Source organism: Parasteatoda tepidariorum, chromosome 11, assembly GCF_982258835.1.
Source record: "Parasteatoda tepidariorum strain Cologne lab strain chromosome 11, Ptep-v5.0, whole genome shotgun sequence".
Taxonomy (NCBI): domain Eukaryota; kingdom Metazoa; phylum Arthropoda; class Arachnida; order Araneae; family Theridiidae; genus Parasteatoda; species Parasteatoda tepidariorum.
Window position 1 is genome coordinate 228,573 of NC_141765.1, and position 24,753 is coordinate 253,325.

Sequence of the window (24,753 nt, forward strand, 5' to 3'; positions counted from 1 at the left end):
AATTAATAAATAAATTTTGTACCCTCCTTCCCGGCCTAAGACCTGTTTTAATCCTTCCACTCGGCAACAACGTTATTTATATATATATATATATATATATATATATATATATAATATAAAAAGCCAACAAGTGACAAAAATGCGCTAAAAGTGGTCGAAAAGAAAAAAGAAGTTAAACAATTGGTACATGCGCATAACAAATTAGCTTCTTAATTTCTTACCAAATCCTACAAAAAAAAAAATGGAGCAAAAAAGAAGCTTCTAAAATTGAAGATAAATATGAATAAAAAAAACAATAATTTTATAATCCAATTATGACCATAACATTAACCTGATATTCTATTAGCAACTTCAATTAAAAAATAAAATTATTAAAAATAATTTAAAGGTTCCACCTTTACTTTTCATACTAAAAATAAGCCACTTTTAAGACTTTTAATAAAACATTATAAAAACTAAATATTAATTTAATACATTAACATCATCAAAGTATGATGTCTTTTTAGTTTAGTTAAACTCATAAGAACAATACTATATAAAAAAATTCAATATTTTAATCTAATTTTAAATTATTAAAAAAAAGGGTTTTAAATTTGTTTAAATAAACCTAGTCTTATTTTTGAAGTGTCAGCAATTAAAATATCAGTGTATGCTCTGCATGCATGTTAGTATTTAGAGTTACAATTCTTGCAGACTTGTTTTTAATTCATCATCAATTTTCAATCTTAATAGTTTGATTACTTATCTAGCATTAAATAGAAATTAAATGATTGGGAAATGAATTTCGACATTTGAAAGAATTTTGCTTTAAAAAGAAAATAAAAACGTCCTAAGGACTATTAACCCTTTCGCGCCGACTGTCACCTGTACGTGCCAGCAAAAAACGCGCTCACATCCCGGCTTGCCAGCGTGCAAGAGCGTTTTCTCGTTCAGCCATTTTCACCCATTAGTGCCAGTGTCCTGGAACGTTTCAAAAAATAAAATTTTTGCCAGAAGATGGCGTTGTATGTCCATATGGTTTCAGATACATACAGATTTGACCTTCTACACAAAATGATAGTAGTATGACTCACATACATGTGGTTTTTAGGGGGAAGGAATGAAGGAGATAGGAATGTTTCCCAATGGCATGCTTTATGACGGCTCTTTCAATTCGCACTCGGTATTTGTTTACAGTAAGCAGGGTTTTTTTTTCACTACAGCATTGAGAATTTTGATTTGCGGTCCAGTTTTTAGTGGAATGTTTGTATTTTCAAATTTTTCATACGAAAAAAGAATTTTAAGTCATATATTTAGTTTTCAGATATATAATGTTAAACGTTATTAAATGGTAAGTACATAATGAAAATAAAATGTGTAAAATATATATTTAGACAAGAAATAACTTAAGTAAATAAAGTATCCATAGAAATATATATACAGTATATGCTACTTAAATACTCTACAGAGCATTATTAAACAATGCGTTGATATTTCCGTAATTTCAAGGATTAGGCTTAACAGCAAAAAACCCTCCAGCCCTGGACAGACACTCGCGAGAGAGACTGCCGGCCTCAGCGATAAGCGCGCCTTTGCGCTTCCCGTCGCAAAAGGGTTAATCTTATTATTTCTTAGGACTATTCTTAAGGCTATTAGAAATGGCAGTTTAAAATAATACTTTCTACAGGATTTACGCCATAGTGGGAAATTTCCACGCTCCAGCTCACCATTGGCAACTGAAGATTTTGTCTTGTAAAATGGTGGGTTTTAAATCTAACTATTACACACATTTTTTTCTCAGAATTTTCAAAATCTGGGAAAAATATCAGGATGCAACTTTAACAAACCTTCAAGACCACCAAATTCAAATTTAGCTTAAAGATTTACTCAGAATTTCTATAAATGGACCTCCTAACATATTTTGACACTGACAAATGGTATTTTAGTAATTAAAGTCAGCAGCACAAAAACATGTAGTGCTAAAAATATGGGATCATTTCTGAAATTTTTCTTATTTAAATTACTTTTAATGGAAGATATTGGAATCATTGAAACCTTATTTAAAATAAACATTTATTATTGCAATAAATATGTCTGCATTTTTCTACATTCTCTTATGGCTTTAGTTGCCAAAAAGTTCTTCATACAACATTTGTTAACATTTTAAAAATTGTTCTATTGAAACAGTTTTTTTTTTTTTTTTTCTTAACTCCACGTGATTTCCCCATCGTTTTTTGGGCAATAATCAAGAATTTTTCAGCCCTAAATAATCGTCTTTTGGTCATTTCTTTATAGTTTCTTGAACTCCAATATATTTAATATGTTATTCAACAAGTGCATTTTGAACTTGAGGCTTTTGTAAAGCGTGAGATTTATGATGATTTCATCATAATATCATGTTGTTTGTAGTCATAGAAAACTATAAAAGCAAAAGGATTATTTATAAAAATTTCAAAATTATTCATAAAAAATTTTAATCTTAGTAAGCTAACTAAATAAAATGAAATCATAGAAAATATAAAATTTTTTACACCTCGATTGAGTATCGTAAAAAGATTTCAATTTAAAAATTTACAAATCTTATATGTATTGCACAAAACCTGCATTAACAGATATACTTAAAATACTACTTTTTACTGACGACAGCATACAGGGAAAGGGAAATAGTAACATCAACTGATAAACTGAGTAACAAGTGCTCAAAACTTGTTTTGCAACAGTTCGGAGGACAAAAGTTCTTATTTTGGAGCATCAAAGCCCTGTTTGTGAGCATGAAAAGTCTGTTTCTTTTAGCAGCACTACAGCAAAAATTTAAAACTTTCTTTCTCAAACACAAAATTCATCACACTATGCAAGAAGCAAATAAATTAGGCAAAAGTTTCATGAAAAATGATAATTGAAATCCAAAAAAATTCCATGAGTAAGTAATACACATTTTAAATAGTATAGGGCTGATTACTACAAGAAAAGTATTTTTCCAGAAATTTTAGCAAGGAAAAAGCGGATGTAGGAACATATAAATTTCTTGATTGTGGAGAATTGAATTAAGAAATTTAATTAAATTATGAAAATTGTAAATTCCAACTTTTATAAATGAGAAATTTATATATTCCTTTTTAACAAAATGTCAAGAACATTTTAAGGAAAAATTTAATAAAAAACACTAAAATAAGAATTCTTCATATTATTTCAAGCAATAAAAAATACAGAGAATAAAAAATTATATATACAGAGAGAGACAACTTTAGGACAACCCCACCCTTATGGACATAAAATTTGCAGACTTTGAATGCATATAACTTAAGTAAAATCATCAAATACGTTTAATATTTTTTTTTAGGGATAACTCCTAGGGTCTTCTGCACTCGTTGTGAAACTTTTCTTACCTCCATTAATGTGAAATTTTTAAAAAAAATAAAAACTGACTGACACGGTCCAAACACCTGCAATTGTTAAAATTGCACATGAATTATAAAAAAAAATTTATTACAAAATATTTTTATATATATTCAGGAGTTTATGACGCTTTTGAAAACATTCTAGTTTTAAAGATTGTGACTTTTAATAATTAAGAAAACAAGGAAATTAATTTGTTACAGACAAAACATGTTGAGTTTTTTACTAATTGTGAATTATGTATGCAGATTAAAATATACAGTAAGTTCCTACAAATAAACTTGGAATGAAGACTGTGACACATCAATAATATTACAGATGAAAATTGATAAGCATGATATAACACATAAGCAAGACACATGTCATAGCACAAACTCTACCTCTACAGAAGCCTATCTTTATATGGCAATAAATTTCAGAAAAACATAGTAAGAGCAAAGATTTTGATAAAGTCTCGGCCATTGAAACATCAAGATTTGGTGTCATTGACCAATTACAATCTATTGATCATCCTGCATACATTTACAGCACCGGTCAAAAGTTTAGACTCACTTGTATATTTTTCAAAACTTTCAAAAATAATTATATATTTCTGGCTTAAATATGTAATTTATCAAACATGAACATCAACTAACTTCACAAAAAACTATTTCCATTTAAAACTGTCCACTATTTTTTCATTTTGTATCTATTCTGTAGTTGATTACAAAATGAATGGAAGTGCATGTAAATACTCGTTCTAAAAACATTTTAATTTATTTAAAAAATTTCATTAATTTTTAGTTCATAAGCAATTTACTTTTCATCTTCTTTTGTAAGGTTCATTATAAGTTAATTTCATGTACATAACACACTTAAAATATTAATATAATAGCCTTAATTTGCTAGAATAACTTGGACATATTAAAAACAAAAGTTAACATTTTTTATGGAATTTATTACAGAAATATGGGTCAAATGCCAGATATAAGTGTCGAAACACATGCAGTTATTATTGCACTTCATGGAGAAAGATATTTAAGTAGACAAATTGCCCTTAAATACTAGTGTTTTACAGACCACTGTAGTCAGAACTTTGCAAAGGGAGAAAGAAACTGACCAAAATAAGAACCACCAACAATCAGGGAGACCTAGAATAATGTCCTAACGTGAGGATAAGTTTATCGGCTTTTAAAGTGAGCAGAAGTGGTCTCGAATAACACCAGAAATCTGCGAGAAATTGAATGCTACTAGGCAGAAAACTGTGTCAGTAACTACTGTACAACATTGACTTCATGACTATGGTTTAAAAGGTTGTGCAGCTGCTAGAAAACCTATTTTGAAAAAACAAAACATTGTTGAACAACTGCAATGAGTTAAAAAACATGTTAATTGGTCTTTAGACAGTGGTCAAACGCTTTTTTACTGATGCATCAAAATTTGAGTTGTTTCGAAGAAAAAGGAGGCAGTATGTTCGTCGTTTAGCAGGTGAACATATGACAAATCAATATTTACTACAAACTTTTAAGCGTGGTGGAGGTTCAGTCACAGTATGGGGATGTTTTACCAGTGATAAAGTTGGAGATCTTGTAAGAATATAGGGAAATATAGATAAAAAATATTATCACAGAAGATTGCAGCGTTACGCTTTTCCACGTACACAGAGAATCGTTGGTCAAGGATTTGTTTCTCAGCAAGATAACGATCTGAAACATTCATCGAAATTGTGTCGAAACTACATTGCTTCAAAAGAAAAGTACTGAAATACATGCGTAAGCGCAATTGTAAATTATGAATGGCAACAGCGATTATCTAGTTCCAGGGACTAATATAGGGGATAAGGACATTTAACTTTTCCCGGGGGTTTTTAGAAAAGCAACACGCTTTTGACAGACCAGTTTTACGCACAAAAAGTGGCGTTCGCGACGTCCTAGGGATTATTTTCTGACAACCCCGCCGTACCTTAGCATTGCGCGTAATCAGTGTTGATCATTAAAAAGCAATTTAATTTAAATTCTAAAATTTTTTCATTTCCGTAAACCAGTATATTATTTTGTATATTGCTTTAAGATGTCCATTCATTACTCATAATTTATTTGCTTGTTTATTGCAGTTTTAAAACTAGAAATCATTCAGATTACGAGCAATTATATACTATAGTTTCGGTTTTGTTTAGTTTTGGTTTTCAGAACTTGGGTTAATTAAAACCGAAGGAAAGATATTTGCTTATTCAACCATAGTTATTAGTTTGAAGCGCATGGTTCTATTATAACTGAAGTATAGATGCTTACATTAGCATTTTTTTATATTTAAAAATATGACTTAACAGAATGAGTTCAAAACTGAAATCCTTTGGATTTTATATGTTTACTATTATTGTTTTAAAATCGTTATAATTAAAAATGCACATTAATGACACATTTATTTATAGCAAAATATAAGCCATGCAGCCGTAAATTTTTTAAAATTTCCAATGAGAATTAAAAATAAAAATCTTTTTCATGAAAATAATTATTCGCAGCATTTTTATTAGGAATTTGATTGTATCCGATTTCCGATCTTTATTAATGCCTTTGCACGAATAATTATTCAAATTATTATAATATATATATATATATCTTTATCAAAATCTCCCAATTCATTTCTTAATGTCCACGTAAGACTATCTACCTTGCTAATTAATTGCCCACAATCAAATGCTCTTCATTTTGTTTTGATTTAACAAGGAATAAAGATAAAATAACTCATAATTTATGTAAATATTGAAACATTGCTGCCTTTATGAATGTTTTTTTTAAAGAAAACAATCATATTTTGCGTTACACGTAAAGGGAAACCACGAAAATATCATTCAGATTGCTTGACGCTTAAAGAGTTCCAGCGAAATGCTCAGTAATCGTAATGAATTTTTTTTATATAATAAATCATTTTTTTAGCGTATTTGACAGACAGTCAATTATTTCGGTGATTAGCGAGATGCTCTTCATATTTTTTGTAATTTTAAACTCATTCCAAAAATCAATGTAGCATGCAATTTAAATATCGGCTTAAAACAATGTTTATAAAAGTTATTAAAATAATTTAGTTTAACCAAGATTAAGTTGAAATTAAAGTAATCAAATGTTGCGTTAAATGCAAAGGAAAACCACGAAAAATTCTTTTAGATAACTGAACAATAATAAGATTACAGCTAAATGGTCATTATCGCAATGAATTATTTTTTTAACCATTAATTTTTTTATCATCCTTGACAAACAATTTGTCATCTAAGTGGATGTTGTGAAATACTTTTCTTATATTTTTAACTTTTAACACGACCCAGAAATCAAAGTAACTTGCAATTTAAATATCAGAGCAAAATCATGTTTATAAAAGCTTTTGTAGTAACCTATATATTATTTAAAATTAAATTAAAATTTAGAAAAATCAAATGTTGCGTTAAATGCAAAGGAAAACCACGAAAATGTCTTTTAGACTGCTGAACAATAATCACATTACAGCTAAATGTTCATTATCGCAATGAATTGTTTTTTTAATCAATAATTTTTTTTATCATCCTTGACAGACAATTTGTCATCTTAGTGGATGTTGTAAAACACTTTCTTATATTTTTAACTTTTAGCACGACCCATATATCAAAGTACCTTGTAATTGAAATAGAGGAGTAAAATCATATTTTGAAAGACTTTTTGAATGAAAATAATTAGAATTTCCATTACACACAAATGAAAACCAAGAAAACGTTTTACTAGCAAACTAATTGCACGCTAACAGGCAATAATGAGACTATATCTCAGTAATTATTATCATTTTCCAATTTCTTGTGCTTTATATGAAATTTAATGTTTTGACTAGCTTGGAATGTTTACTAAAATGTTCTATATTTTATTTATTTATTAATTTTTTGTGAATACATGAATTGTGTTTTATTTTATTTGAAATATTTGAATTTCAGAATGATATAAAGAATTAAATTTTAATAGCATATTAGTTTTTTTTTTAAGTTCAAAATTTACAAATTATAAATCTTCAAAAAAATCTGAAAAAAATTTTGTCATAAAATTTGCGAATTTCAGATTTTTCTGGAAAAAGAGACTGAATGTTATCAATTATTATTAATCATTACAACTTATAAAAATCAAATAAAAAAAGAACAAATTATGTACAGCTGCAATAAACAAGCACCGCAGTTCACTAGAGGGCGTGGATATAGAGTACAAACTAGTTACTAGACCAGTGATGTCAACGTTCACCGTGACGTCCGTTTGGTCGAGTGATTGATCTTTCTGCCTTTATATCTATACTAGTTCGAATGAAAGCTCATTGGCCACCGTAAGCACATATATTTTGAAAAATGAAGAATGGCAACAGCAGTTATGTTTTAGTTTAAGTTTCGTTTTTGTGATGTAAACATTATTATTTTGTAGAATGTAGATACGAAATGTACGTGAATGTTGCAAGTTACGAGTGTACTTATAATATCAATAAATATTGTTTTTGTTTTCCATAAAGACTTTATTAATGTTAATTCAACAATATACGAAGCCAACAAAATAAGAAGTGGGATTCATTTTAAACGTTTTACATCGCCAGAAAGTTTAACCTAATCGAAAGTTTTTTTTTATTTCATTCCCATAACAAACTTCAATGACTAAAGTGATTTTAGCTAAATGACAAATATAAATGTCTTAGCTCATAAAACTAAGTGTACAAAATGGCTATTTTCGTTAATGTAAGGAAATGCGATTTAAAAATATTAGCTGAAGAACTGGGTGAAGATGTTAATGATACACATAAAATAAGCGATTTAAAGAGGATAATTTTGGCAAGCAAAGAATATGAGGAAGATATTGTCAAAGAATAGTTGAAAACTATAATAAATAAAATCAAGGAAAAGAAAGAAGAATGTAAACGGCAAGAAGAAATTGAAGAACGTAAACGCCACGAAGAAATTGAAGAACGTAAACGCCACGAAGAAATTGAAAAACGCAAACGACAATACGAGGAGAATCAGAGAATAGGTCAGCTAATTCCGTCACCAATCAAAATCAAGATTAGAGCTTCATCATTTGATTCAAAAATTTAACCCTGATGAAAATGATATCAGTTTATATTTAATTATGTTTGAACGTTTGGCTAAACAGGCAGATATAATCAAAAATTACTGGGTTACGCACTTGCTTGGCTTACTTCCTTACGACGTAGCTCAATTAACTGCCAGAGAAACAAAAGAAATTGCAAGCGATTATAAAGAAGTTAAGCAGATTTTATTAAAGCGGTTTAAATTAACACCTGAAAAATTTCGCCAAAAGTTTTTCATGCATAATAAAAATGTAGGAAGTACATGGAAAAATTCTGCCTACGAATTAAAGAGTTTTTTTAACGAACGGATAAATGGAGTAGATAGTTTTGAAAAGTTGAGAGATCTTATTATAGCGGATCAGATAAAACATAAAGTGTCGCAAGAAGTAAAAGATCATGTTATTGGTGATTGGTCTAGGTTCATTAATCCAGATGATTTAGTAGAAAAACTGGATGATTATGATATTTTGAGATCTACTTTTAAGAATAAACAACCGCGTAAGGAAGGATTTTTCGACAAATGGAGCTTCATTAAAGATGATACAATTGCTACGTACAGCGAAAAGAAATAATTGTACCGTAATACACATAATGAAAGAGGTGAGCCAAAATGCTTCAACTGTAACAATTTTGGACATATTTCTAAGGACTGCCCGTCACCAAAACCAGTTATAATATGTCGAAAATGCAATAGAACAATTCACATAGCCAAAAATTGTTTTTCTAAAGCTAAAGGTTGTTCTAAAGCTAAAGGTGTTCAAGTGATAAAAGTTTATCTGTTAAGACCGAAGAGAGTGCTTCATGCTTGAAAAAGGCAAAACTTAATAATCATGACGAAGTACAGGCTTTAATTGATATCGACAGTTCTTGATGTCTTCTTAAGATGTCAGTTGCTCAGAAACTTGAACCTGCTATCAATGAATTGTATGGTTTTGGAAATCAAAAGGTTCCTGCAGTAACCGCTATTGCAAAGATTGAAGCTGATATTGAAGTGTATAATGTAAAAGGCAAAGGAATAAGTATTTATGTTGTTCCTGATAATGCGCAGCCAGTTGATCTAATTATCGGACGAACATGGCTTGACCTACCATACATCGCTTATGCCAGAATAGGAAAAAGATTTCATATTGGATATCGGGAGGTAGAACCATTTAATAATTTCTTAATCGAAGAAAAAGTAAATCGAATCCACTCTAAAGTTCTTGAGGCAACAGAATTACAGAAATATGGAGTCAATCTAATTAGATCAAAAGCAGAGGATATCGAAAATGGACTAATTATAATGGAGAATCCTTCCAAAGACATTGGTTGTTTACTGGAGGTTAAAAATGGAAAAACGAGCATTCCTTTGGCAAATATCGGACACAAAAATGTCGGGCTTTCAAGAGGTCAATGTGTTGGAAGGGCAAAAGTTGTTGATTTGTGCTCAGTAGTAGAATTTTAAAAAAATGTCTTAAGTTCATCTAGCTGTAATAGTTCTAAAGAAAGAACTCCTATTAAATTGAGCAATATGATAGTTGACTCTAATATTGATAATGAACAGAAGCAAGAATTGCTCCAACTATTGAATGAATATAGAGATTGTTTTGCCATGGACATTTCTGAGCTAGGGTGTACTAACTTAACAGAAATGGATGTTAGAGAAGTTGAAGGGTCAAAGCCCATTTGAATGAAACCATATAAAACGAATGCTCCTGAAAGAACAGCTATTAAAGAAATTGTAGGTGAATGGAAAGAAAATGGAATAGTGTCCGAAACAAGATCACCATATGCAAGTCCTGCCATACTAGTGAAGAAGAAGACTGGTGTGCTGTCCCATAGCGTGGGGTTTTAGGAAATAACACTCTTATATCTAACAAGCACTATTTATTAATTAATTACAACATTTAGAATACAAAAGATGCGTCTTAACGCAACGCTAACAGATGAGGAATACGAACTGAAACTTTTAGAGGGAAAGTCCCAATTCGATTGCGTAGGCGTGATAGTTCGTAAACATAGCCTCGAACGGCTAAATACACGACATCTCCTCCCCCTTTAAAATGGAGATTTAAAGGTCAAGTCTCTTAGGGGGCCGTCTAATCCTTTGTGATTGCCTCGGCTGAAATGGAGTTTGTTGAGAAGTTGAAGATGGCGTACTTCTCGGCAAAACAGCTGAACTCGGTTTCTTAGTTGGAGATGGTTGGCGAGTTTCTGGTGTTGATTTGCCGGATCCAGAGTGGTTTTGGATATCTCCGCCAGGATCAGTGGATTCAGGAGAATTATCAGTAGTGCCGATGTGTGAGGTCTCACTGCTGAAACTAACTCGTGGAACGTGAATAGTCTTATCCAAGATCTGGTCTCCTGTTGGTCGCATTTGGTCTACGTGGCGTCTATACAATGTACCTTGTACATTAACTGTGTAGTGAAGAGCTCCATCTTTGCTCATGACAGTTCCAAATTTCCACCTTGCGTTGGGTGAACGATAGTCTCGAATAGCCACCTTATCACCTTCGTGAAAAATACGATCTTGAAAATCATACGTGCTTTTTCTGATCTTCTCATTGACTCTTCCTACCAAGTCAGGGAGAACAAGATCTATTCTAGTCCTAATGTCTCTCTTAAGGAAAAGCATAGCCGGACTAACCATAGTTGTCATATTAGGAGCCTTGCGATATTGCATGAGGAAGGTGCTAACCTTTTGCTGGATATTTCCTGCAAAGTTCTGCATGGCACGGAGAGATTGTTTTAATGTATGCACGTAGCGCTCTGCTTGTCCATTGCTGGATGGCTTGAAAGGGGCGCATGTCTTATGCTTAATTCCATTGCTTCGTATAAATGTTTGGAACTCTTGTGAAGTAAACTGTGTGCCGTTGTCGGAAACTAACACTACAGGTAGTCCAAAACGTGAAAAGCAATCTCGGAGGCATTCAATTGTCTTGAATGAGTTGGCTGTCTTCATGGGGTAAACTTCAAGCCATTTTGAATGTGCGTCAACAATAAGTAGAAACATCCGTTCAAATATAGGTCCTGCGAAATCAATGTGCACTCTTTCCCATGGTGCACTGGGATATTCCCAATGATGAACTTTTGCTTTTGCTGGGTCCGTTTTGAACCTAGCACAGTCCAAACAGTTTTTCGCAGAATTCTCTATGTCTTGGTCAATGTCTTGCCAATACACGTAAGATCTGGCAATTGCTTTCATTTTTACTACACCAAGATGCCCATGATGCAACTCGTCTAGTATTTTTGCTTTGTAGCAGTCTGGAATACACACTCGTTGCCCATACATAATACACCCATCCTGTAAGGTATATTTTTCCTTCCCCTCTAATTGACCTCCATATTGTAATATTTTTAAAAGTTTTCCCAAGTGTTCATCGAACTGCGTGGCTTTTGCTAAATCTTTGGCAGTAACGGGTAAGGTTTCAATTTGGGAAATTTGGTATACTGCAATATCATCTTTTAATTCCAGTTCTTCAGATTTCAATGGTAGACGTGATAAGCAGTCAGCATTGCCGTGGTCCTTTGTATTGCGATAAACGATATCAAAATTATAAGCTTGCAGAACAAGAGCATAATGCAAAAGTCTTGTCGCAGAAAGGACTGGGAGACCCTTTTTACATGAAAAGATGGAAACCAGGGGCTTGTGGTCAGTAATCAAAGTGAATCTATTTCCCTTTAAGTAGAGGTAAAACTTTTTAACACTCCAAACGATTGCCAAAGCTTCTTTGTCAATTTGAGAGTAACGTTGCTCCGTTGGAGATAGAGTTCTGGAGGCAAATGCTATGGGTCGTTCTGAACCATCTGGGAATTTATGGGAAAGTACTGCTCCCAATCCTACAGGTGAAGCATCAGAAGATAGCAAGACAGGAAGATTTGGGTCATAATGAGTTAGTATTTTGTCAGAGCAAATTTCGTTTTTCACATTTTCGAAAGCTTCCTGACAAGTGCGATCCCATTTCCAAGTAACGGTTTTCTTGGTTAAGTTGTATAAAGGATAGGCCAAAGTTGCTAAGTCCTTAGAAAACCTTGAATAAAAATTCACCAGACCCATAAATGACTGAACGTCTTGAACATTCCGTGGTGCCTTAGCATTTTTAATTGCAGCTATTTTCTCCGATGTTTTTGAAAGTCCTTTAGAACTTATCCTATATCCCAAAAACTCAATTTCACTTTGAAAGAATTTACTTTTATCCTTATTGATTTTCAGACCATGTTCTTGACATCTTTCAAAAAATTTTCGTAATCTGAAATAATGAGTTTCGTTATCGGGAGCTGCTATGCGTGCGTCATCAAAAAATACTTCAACTCCTTCAAGACCATGGAATACACTTTCGATGTATTTTTGCCAAATGGCCGGAGCAGCATTAATTCCGTACATTAATCTTTTTGGAGCATAAAGACCTTTTTCTGTATTAATGGTTAGGAGTTTCTGACTTTCCTTTTCAACCTTCATTTGCAAATAAGCTTGGCTAAAATCAACTTTAGAAAATACCCTGCCATCACTGAGTGAGGCAAAAATATCTTCAGTTCGAGGAAGAGGGTGTTTTTGTACCTTTAAGTGTTTGTTTATCGTTACTGAGTAATCAGCACATAACCTAATCGATCCGTTGTGTTTGACAATCGGAACTATGGGCGTGGCCCAATCGGATATGTTTATTTTTTCGATTAATCCTTCCCTTTCGAGTCTTTCGATTTCCTGATTGACTCTCTGTTTTAGCGCAAAGGGAACTTGCCGGGGTCGGCAAAAAATGGGTTTGGTATCTTCCCTTAACTCAAGTTTACATTCATAATTTTTAATTTCCCCTAATTCTTCAGTAAAGAGATGTTTAAAGTCTTTTAAAAGTTTAGACAAATCGAAATTAACTTTAGTATTTACAGTATTAATTGTTTTAATGGTGTTCCAATTTAATGGAATTTCATAAAGCCATTCTCTACCAAAAATAGTATCTAAATTCTCTTTAACTAGATATAAATTTAAGTTATATGATATATTATTATAATCAACTTTAACAGAAACATATCCAAGCGGTACAACCTCATCTCCCTTGTAGGTTTTGAAAATCAGTTTAGTAGGTTTTATCTTTTTATTAGAGATTTTTTGAAACCTATTAATGCTCATAACCGATACTGTTCCTCCAGTGTCGACCTCCATTTGAACTGGAGAATTTTCTATATTTACTTTAATCATTATTGGTGGTCTTTTAGGTAATTCCTCGCTAAATGTTTTGTCATTTAATGCGTGCAACGGTACGGATAAAGTATTTTCACATGAACATCCGGGTTCAGTGTCAATTTGTTTCTGGTTAACATGTTTATATTGTTTTGCTCTAGCGGCAGAAAAACACGCTTTTGTTAGATGTCCAACTTTATGGCAGTAGCCGCATGTTGAAGATTTGTATTTACATTCCCTTGAGGAATGATTAGATCCCTTACACCGATAACATGCAAAGTTATTTTTTTCTTTCGTTTTGTTAGACCAGAATTGTTTCGGTTCTTTTTTCCTGTTAGCCTTAAATTCTTTAATTTCTGTTGCTTTCCCAATTATTTCTTGGGTGCTCTTGCTAGCCTTTTCCATGGCCAAAGCAATTTTTACAGTGCGCTCGAGATCTATATCATCTTCTTCAAAAAGTCTGTCTAATGTGGCACGATCACGGAGACCGCTCACAAAAACGTCCCGCAGCATAGTGTTCAGCAGTTCTTGTTTATAATTGCATGGCATTGCCAATGAACGAAGTTCTGCTAAATAAGCATTAATACTTTCTCCCTCATGTTGTTTACGATTAAGGAAAATATGTCTGCTAGGAATAATTAATGGTTTTGGGTGAAGATGATCTTTAAGAGTGTTTTTTAAGGTTTCAAAATCAGCTTCAGCTGGATTGTTGGGAGCCAACAAATTTTTTAACAAATTATACAATTTTGCTGATAAGCTGGAAATTAATGTTTTTGCTCGTTTTTCATTTGGAACATTTTGTATGTCCAAAAAAGCCTCAAACCGCTCCAAAAATGATTCAAATGTCTCTTGGGAATCATCGAATTTCTCGAAATTCACACCAGTAACGTTACTTTTGTTTCTGGTTTCGTCTTTCGGCTGCAGCGCCGACATTAACAATTTATTTTGTTCAACTAATTGAGAGATGAGGTCCTCCATTTGGAAAAAGAAATAAATTGTCCTACCTGGAGCAGTCTTCAAGAGCAAAAATATTACCTATCTTCAGGTACTTGAAACCTTAATCCAAATTAGTTTCACTTTGAAACGTAACTTTTTCAAGCGATGATTTTTTGTATTATTGGAAAATAAAATTCACCAACTCGTCGCCAGTGTGCTGTCCCATAGCGTGGGGTTTTAGGAAATAACACTCTTATATCTAACAAGCACTATTTATTAATTAATTACAACATTTAGAATACAAAAGATGCGTCTTAACGCAACGCTAACAGATGAGGAATACGAACTGAAACTTTTAGAGGGAAAGTCCCAATTCGATTGCGTAGGCGTGATAGTTCGTAAACATAGCCTCGAACGGCTAAATACACGACAACTGGTGAGAACCGACTAGTGGTTGACTACAGACGTCTTAACAGTCAAACTATAAAAGATAAGTTCCCATTGAATAAAATCGATGATTTATTGGAGCAATTAAGCGACTGCAATTATTTTACAACCTTAGACTTGGTCATGGTTATCTACAAATACCCCTAACCGAAAAAGCAAAACTAAAAACAGCGTTTATAACCCCAGATGAAACTGGACAGTTCGAGAGGATGATTTTTGGTTTAACTAATGCCCCAACAGATATTCAACGATTGGTGTACCATGCATTAGGCCCGTTGTACAACAATGGTATATTATGCTATTTGGATGACATACTTGTTACAGCAAAACCGTGGGGAGAAATGATACGGAAGTTAACTGAAGTATTTAAAGCATTACTCTCTGCAAATTTAATCTTGAAATTACAGATATGTGAGTTTGGAAAGAAAGAAGTGGAGTATCTAGGATTTATTGTAAATAATAACGGAATGAAACCTGGATCAAGAAAAGTAGAAGCTATATCTACGTTTCCTCAACCTAAAAATGTACACGATGTAAGACGATTTCTTGGATTAACAAGTTTCTTTATAAGATTCATTCCAAACTATGCCATTAAAGCTCTATACTTAAGGCAGCTGACGAAAAAGAATGAACTTTTTAAATGGGAAAAAGACCAAGAAGAAGCTTCTGAAACGTTTAAACATGAGTTAACGAATCAACCAATTTTGGCTCTTTATAATCCTGAAGCAAAAACTGAAGTTCACACCGATGCATTCGCAGATGGTTTAGCTGGTATGTTGCTTCAGCATGGAAGCAATAACAAATGGTATTTAGTTTACTGTGTGAGTAAAAAGACGACAGAGATGGAAAATAAATATCATTCGAGTAAGCTGGAATTAATGGCAATTGTATGGACACTTGAACGACTTAGACAATTTTTGTTGGGCATCAGTTTTACTGTAGTTACGGACTGTCAAGCTTTAATTTATATGAATGCTAAGAAATCAAATAACTCACAAATTGCACGTTGGAGTCTCCTCATTCAGGAATTTGATTTTGAAATTCGTCATAGGCCGGGTACTAAAATGTCTCACATCGATGCAATCAGTAGGGCTCCAGTTTTGAACCCTTCAGATAGCCTGGGTTCTTTGATAGAAAATAAGTTGGAAGTTTGTTTAACATTGAGTGTCGAAGATCAAGTACTTATGATACAGCATACAGATAATACTTTGAAGGAATTGATTACGATTCTCAAGAAGGGTGTAGAAAACAGGACCAAAGAAGAAAAACAAAAGACCCAGAATTATGTTTTGAAAAAAACAGACTGTTTGCCATGGATGAGATTAGCCAAAAGGCAAAAAAGCTGAATTTCCACGATCGTAAATTTTACGCAAGCGCAACCCTTTAATAAAAAATTCCAGACAGTTTAAGGTAATAAATAATGTGTTGACATACAATTGTGTACTAATCTATTATTATATAAATGATTACATTGCTACTTAACATTTAGTGAAAATAAAAATTACCAATTGAAAAAATAAAGCTGGAAATTATATTTTTCTTCAGTTCACATAAGAGACAATTATTACTTGAAAAACTATCTGGTTTAGCAAATTAAAACTACTGAGAATATACATTAATATTTCATCTCCTTTAATAAATACTGTTATGTGATTTATGACAAATATATCAGTAATATTACTTTTTAAATTATATTGGGAAAAAAAACTTTAACAATGGACCGAATCATTATGTTCATATTATAGTATAATCTTACTAGAGCCCTTTGAAACATATCAATAACAGTGAAGTAGAAATATATAGTAACTCCTTAACATACAAAAATTGCCATTTTAGTTAATTACATGACAATCAGCAACAGTTTAGATAATTGTTTTTTATTTGATAAGAATTTTACCTTTTATAGCATAAATAACAGCAATTATAAATAAAATTTTGATAATGAGTTAATTAACTCCTTTTCCAAAAAATTTTTTTAATTAAATCCCTTTTTAAGTGATTGCTTTTGCTTGCTATATCTTTTATGTTTGCTATATTTAGTCGTTAGTCCATTTTCAAACATCTTGTGACAAATCCTATTTTTTCTTCTTTGCAAACACAGAATGTAAGTTATGAATATATTCCCTTCCAGTTTCTCTGATGTTGTAACACTTACATATACTAATAATCGTCATTAGTAAAACAGTCACCTTTATAGTAACTAATTAGAGAAAATAATTTACTTCTTACAAGAATCGCGATAATTGATCTTAAAATTGCATGAATATGAACAACAATTATGGATTTTGAAATCACATGAATATGAAACAAGATATACGATTTTGAAAATGAGGAAATACAAACTGGGATGTAGAATTTTTAAAACGCGTAAATAAAAATCACGATTCATAATTTTTAGATCGCGTAAATACGAATCATGATGCGAATTAGAATGCATAAATAAGAATTATGATGCATAATTTTTAGAATGCGTGAATGCCAATCCCAATGCCTTATTTTAAAATCACGTATAAATACGAAAATCAATGTTTGATATTATAAACCGCCTGAGCAAATCCAGACATTAAATTTAAACTTGCGTGAATACGAATCGCTATACAGGTTTTTAAAAAGGTGCAAATACGAATCACAATATCGGATTTTTAAATCTCGTAAATAAGAATCGCAAAGTACAATATTCAAATCGCGTGAATAAGAATCGTAACACGCAAATATGAAAAGCTATGTTTGATATTAATTGAGAATTGAGTATTAGCAGATTCCAGACTTGGGAGCCTCTAAAAGGCTTGTCAGAAGCAGCGTCGTTTGAACTACAAAAATCGCATCTATCTGGAGGGCGGGTAAAAAATTCGGAAAATCTCATCTGCTGCGAGTAAAAGGGGGGAAATGAGCTATAATAAGTAAAACGAAAAGAATGGCTTGCTAGCTACGTAGTTTGAATTTTCTGTTTCTCTTTGAAAATCGGTGAATTTTCTGAAAAAGCGGAATACTTATAAAAAAAAGTGACATTTTTAGAAAAATCTGAATTTTTGATTTTAAAAAAAAACTGTAATTCAAGAGATAAAAGTGAAAAAAGCGGATATCCGCTAAAAAGCGGAAAAATCTCATCCCTGTGTTTCGGGTCATTAATGAAGGTGAAAAGGAAAAACTTCTTTTTGTCATACCAAAAAGCATGAGGAAAAGCATGGTTGTAAAATTTCACGATCTTATGGGACACTTTGCTGTAGATAAGACTGTGTCTAAAATCAAGGAGTTGTATTGGTTTCCTGCTATGAAGAGATATGTTCGTCTCCATATATCGATGTGCTTCGAATGTTTAGTAAGCAAAGTTCTAGGTGGGAAGAAACAAGGCTTTCTCCATCCTATTCCGCCAGGAAAAAGACCATTTGCAATAGTGCATCTTGATCACTTAGGCCCCCTTATAACCAGTCTCAAAAGAAATAAAGAATTACTTGTTATTATTGATAACATGACAAGATTTGTACGTCTCTATTCTGTGAAAGACACGTCGCCAGAGAAAACTTTGAAATCAGTGAAGAATTTCATCGAAGATTTTGAATTACCGAATCGCTTCATATCGGATAGAGGTTTCTGTTTCACTTCACTGGATTTTCAGAGATATTGCAACAAAAATGGCATCTTGCACACATTGAATTCTACCTCCCATCCTCAAGCAAATGGAATGGTTGAGAGAACAAATCAAGCAATATTGTCCACCATAGTTACGCCTAGGACTGGACGATATTAGAAATTATATATCGTGATATATCGTCAGTTTTGCATCGCGATATAGCGATGTATCGCGATATAGTATTTTTGAATTTCATTTACTTTAAGGCACAGAAAGTCAGATTTCTATCAAGACTTCATACGCATATTGATTTAAATCAATTTATAAATTTGAAAATATATATGTTTTGCTAAAGAAAGATATTAAATAAATTGACTAAGATGTACAAATCTTACTTAAAATATTTATTGAAAAAATGTGTGTAGATACAGAATGAAATATTTGCACTTCTTTATCGTTTATAAGGTATAAGCAGTCTTAATTTAAGTTAACCCCTAAAACACCCTTAATGAAAAAAAAAATTGTTATTAAACAAAAGCTGATTTTAAAATTTCAAAATATATTTTAATTAAAATAAAAGTTAGATTGACTAAAAGCCGAAGTTTAAAATTAAAAATGTTCGAATTTTAAACTAAAAAGTAAACATAAGATTTGTAATAATTTCTTAAAATTTTCGTTCTCTGAAAGATTTCTCAGTTTAAAAATAAAAAGGGAATTTTATAAAGATATCTAGCTGAAATTATTGAAAGAAAATTTAAAAAATTAAAAAAAAAGTTTGTTAAAAAATTCATTATACACTTAAAACAAAGTGTTAAAAATATTTTTTTTTTTTTAAAAAAGAAACTTTTTTTAACAAATCAATATTTGCTTGTACTATTATGCGTAAATAATTACAGAACTATTAAGTTCGATCGTAATGTTCAAATTCTTAATGAAGAAGTAAACACAAGTTTTGTTATATTTTCTAAAAATGATCACGCAAATAACAAAAGATTTCTTAGTTTAAAAATAAAAAAATAAATAAAAGTGAAATTTATCAATATATTTACCTAACAGCATAGGAACAAAATTTAAAAAATAAGTTCGTTAAAAAATTATTTGTATGCTTAAAACAAAGAGCTAAATAAATTTTAGAAAAAAAATGCTTCTTAAACACTATTTTTATTATTATTTCATATAAATAATTAAATTAAATTAAATAATGACCGAATTATGAACGAAAAACAAAGTAAGGCAAAGTTTCTTAATTAAATTCTTAAAAATAAAAACAAAAGAATTGTGATATTCGGTAATATATGTTAATTAACTAATAATATAAAACGAAAATTAAAAAAAAATAATGATTTTACTCTCTAATAAAACGAAGTAGTAATTGATAATAATAAAAATAAAGAAATGAATAAAATTCGCAAACTTTTCAAATTCTTTTGAACAAATAAAGTTTATTGACTTATGTCCAAAAAATAAGTTTTGTTTTAACTTTATTTCTAAAAATAAAAACAACTCAAGATTTATAAATTTAAAATCAGTAATAGAAGCCCATTAAATTATTAGAAGTTTTATCCGAAAGGTTTTTAATAAATTAAAAGAAAGTAAAAAAATAACCTAACAAATTTATTTACTTTGTAATTTAATTCCTTATGGGTGCCTTAAATTTGATTTCCGATAATTTTCACAATTAAAAATATAAAAAAAGTTTTGTCAGAAAATAAATAAAAAACTTACCTAATTAATGAAGAAACTTTTCTTTATAAATTCTTTTCAATAATAGATTGCGTTCAGAACAAGGTTACGACGGCGATCACGAAGTTAATCCCATTGAAAATAATCTACAAGAAACGATTTCAAATCGCGAAGGTGCGAAAACGAACATGTGATATAACGATATAAGGTCTCAAAAGTGATTCTGATTCTACCGCTCATCAGTCAAGGCCGTCTCAACATAACGAAACAATATCGTCTTCCACAGCGCGAGTTGGCATCGGAACGTAAGAGAATGTCCTTGCGTGTATCGCTATATCGTCTTCTTCACTCGACGGCTTAAATCAGATTTCTGATGTATCGCTTGGAATGAAAGTTGCTGTATCGGTTTACCGATGTAGGCGTTAAATCGATATGTCGCGATATATCGATTTATAGCCCAGTCCTAGTTACGTCTATCGAAAAAGCTGATCAAAAGGATTGGGACAGTAGGATTAAGGACGTCGAAAGAAACTTGACAACACCGTGAACTAAACTCTTGGGAAAACACCTTTTGAAATTCTTCATGGCTATATACCAAGATTTAAGGATGGTATTATAAGGTTGTTTGCTGATGAAGAGGTTGAAAAATGGAATGATCCAAGGAAGTTACAACTCAAAACAAGAGAAAAAATCGAAAAAGAGCAAGAGAAAGTTAAAGCACATTATGACAAAAAGAAATCTGGAACACTAGCGGTTGACAAGGACGAAATTGTTGTAGTCAGAGGACATCCAAGGACGACAGGGGAGTCAACGAAAACTCTATCACGGTATCGAGGACCTATGGTTGTCACAGAAGTACTTCATAGCGACACATATAGAATCTCTCAATTAGAGGCTAACGATGGCCTCCTATATGCCATAACGGCTCATGTCAGTCAATTAAAAGCTTGGAGAAGCTGGAATGAAGATAATGATAATTTCAGAGAAGGTTCTGCTAAAGAACCCAGAAGGCAAATGCCCAAACGAACTGCACATAGACCACTGCGTTATAATGATTTTATAAACTGTTAGAAACTCAATATTTCATATTATTAGTCCAGTTAATTTTATTGTAATGCATTTTAAAGGTTTAGTTCAATTGAGGTCAGGATGGTCGAATGTAGGTGCAATTATAAATTACGAATGGCAACAGCGATTATCTAGTTTGAATGTAAGCGCCTTGGCCACCGTAAGCCCATATATACTGTAAAAATGAAGAATGGAAACAGCGGTTATGTTTTAGTTTCAGTTTTGTTATGTAAACATTATTATTTTGTAGAATATAGATACGAAATGTACGTGAATGTAGTAAGTTATGAGTGTACTTATATTATCAATAAATATTGTTTTTGTTTTCTATAAAGACTTTATTAATGTTAATTCAACAACATATGAAGCCAACACATGAATTGGTCCGCTCAATCCTCAGATATTAATCCTATTGAGCTATTGTGGGATGAACTAAATATAATTGTTAGAAAAATGTGATGCACTAATCAAACCAAATTTTGGGAATCTTTACTTAGTTGCTGGAACCAGATCTCAACCAAAACATTGCAAAAACTAATAGAAAGAATGCCAAAAATGTGCACTGCTGTGATTAAAACTTTAGGAGTATATTTCGAAGAATCCAAGATTGATTGAAATTCATACGTAATACATAATATTATAGCATACCTTACAGCATAAGTGTATCTATATTCGTCAAAATAAAGTTAATTTGTTGTGATTTTCAGTTAAAAAAATTTGCTATTTGTTCATTTTTAAAAATTTGAAGAGTGAGTCTATAATTTTGACCGGTACTGTATGTACAATTAAGTATAAAGTTGAGTTGAAAGTAAGTAGAATTGTCTCATAAGAGTGGTGATGTTAACAATCCCAATAAATGCAAAATATCGAATTTTTACAATGCCATACCATGACTCAACTAGATTTAAAATAAGCATAGTTTCGGGTGATTTTGGCATGATTATTGATTGTGTTTCCAACATTGTGAATATGGGTCACGAATATAAATCACGATGTGTGATTTTTAAATCATATGAAGACAAATCGGGCAGAGTCTTATGCAATTCTAGTAAATTACAATTGTCATTTGTAAATCATATTAATTTGAAGAGCCATGTTTAATTTTTAAATCCTGTGATAGTGGATTGCGACGTTTGATATTTTAAAATGCAGAAATAAGGATCTGAATGTATGAATTTTAAAACACGTGAATAGAAATCAAGATGTGTGATTTTCAAATCACAGGACAGCAAGGTCAATGTGGTGCCATGAAGCAGTAAGTTAATAAAAGAAGACAAACTAACCATTTGAAATTTTTAGTATAAAATAAAAAGCAAGTCATTTTTTTGTATAATGTTAAACAGCTAGCATAGTTTATAGCAGCACAACAGTCAAAGAAATAAAAAATCCAATTGGTGCTGAGTAAAAAAAAAATAGATGCACTTGTTGCTTGACAAAACGGAATGGAATAACTATTGTTCTTACTTTCTTACCATAAAAGATATTAGAGAGGGAAAAAAAAGCTTGTAAGTGAGATGCTTTAAAGATAAAATTCTACTAAAAAAAATAATAAATAAATAAATAAAAGACTTTCAGTGTAACATAAAAAGCTTAAATTAATCTTTTTATGTTATTCCTTTCTGTAAATACTTTTCTTTTATTATTTTAATCGAAACACTTTCTCACACTTTTAAATTTACATCCTGTCCTTAAATCTATTTTTGGCTCAAGCATGCATTAATTAAAAGTAAGAAATTTTTTCCCTTTACTCTTAGTGGGAATCGTGCGACCTATTTAATAAACCAATTAGAATTACTAAGATTTCCCTCTTTCCTTAAATTGAAACATTTTACGGATTTATTTTGCAAGATTTTCCCTAACATATAATCGAGGAGCACAATTTTTCGTGTCCACTTTCATAGCTGTTCTCTGTCCAATAATTAATAAATAAATTTTGTACTCTCCTTCCCTGCCTAAGACCTGCTTTAATCTCTCCACTCGGCAATGACGTTATATGTATAGATATATAATGCTTTTAAACACAGTTTTGAAATTTTATAAAATGAAGCCCATTTTTGCACAAAAAAAAACACAATTATATCCTAAGGATTTCAGAGGTTTTAATGTGCACCTGCAAGTAGTCATGAGCATGTCTATTGACACAAAAACAAAAAATATAACTTACCATGTGAGGTATGACTTTGTTCAAACTGATTTTCCATACTGCCTGCAGTTATATCAATCATTTCATCATCACTGCTCCCAGAGAGTGAATGAGTTTCAAAATTTGTACTGCTTGATACTTGATTTAGAAAACCATTTGACGATTTCTTTTTATGTTGATGGCAACTTTTTTTCCACCTAACTGATATTTCATTCTCCATAATATGAAAGCCACTAAAACAATATAAATATTTAAATATAATGATCAACTAACTAATGCAAAAGTATAATATTCTGTATTAAGTTATAAAATTGATAAATATTTAAAATAAAAATCAAATACCTTAATAGCAATAAACAGCTCATAAATATGCATTTTAAATGCTGTACATATTTAAAGCATCAATAATATTATATCAGTTCATGAGTTTAAAAAAAAAAATTTAAAAAAAATTACTTTTATATAATTTTTTTAAAAAAATATTCTGATTCTAGTGGAATTTTTAAAAACATTTGAACACACATTGTACATTCTCAACAAAATAGCAAAAGTGAAAAACAAACAATAATTAATAAAATCACAATGTTTCGCATTTTTGCAACAAAAATTTTTCAATGTCACAAAAACTTTCAAAGTGCTAAATATGAAACAAGAGAATTCTGATTATTGAAAAAGACCTCTTTTATCGAAATACATTTCCATTATTTCAATAAATATTTTAGCTAGGTTTTTTTTTTCTATGATTAACGTCTATAACTAAATTCGCTTAGCTGAAATATAATGATTAAATATCCCATAAATTACGCTTTGAGTGGTCACCATTTTTTAAAAGACAAAAATAAGAAACAAAATTCCTTGTATTTTCCCAGTTTGCACAGTGATTGGGATAAACTACTGCCAATAAAAGTAAACATAATACTAAAAGAAATAAAAAAGATTAATCTAACTTTCTTTTCTTCATTTCTATTTATATAATTAAACTTAATAATATTTAGGTCTCATCAAATAAATTTTTTTTTCTTTTTTTTTCCTCCCTTTTTAGTGCCATTTATTAGTCCTATTTAGCATCTTAGCAATTTTTGTGAAAATTTGAGGGACACTTAATCGATATTTTATTCAACTTTTAAAGGAATATTTACATGCCTTGTTTGACATGCAAGAGTAAAAAATGTGTGACCGATTATAAATTTTGCATGTCTCTGGCAATATAATCTACATACCTTATAAAAAGGTACAATGGAATTCTCTTTAGGGAAGATTTCAGTATCGTAATTGAATGCAGAATAAGTGCCAAGTCTTGGCAATTTCCCTACA

At 31.1% G+C, this 24,753-nt stretch overlaps 1 protein-coding gene across 2 annotated transcripts in view; it reads right to left on the reverse strand.

Moving 5' to 3' along the window:
• Window positions 1-24,753, reverse strand: part of ClC-c (chloride channel protein 3) — an 88,951-nt gene that overhangs the window by 63,349 nt on the left and 849 nt on the right. For both annotated transcript variants that reach the window (XM_021144637.4, XM_021144638.4), the window contains exon 2: window positions 23,461-23,672. In XM_021144637.4, coding sequence (XP_021000296.1) covers window positions 23,461-23,659 — 199 coding nt within the window. In that variant the 5' untranslated portion in view covers window positions 23,660-23,672. The remainder of the gene's footprint in view (window positions 1-23,460; window positions 23,673-24,753) is intronic.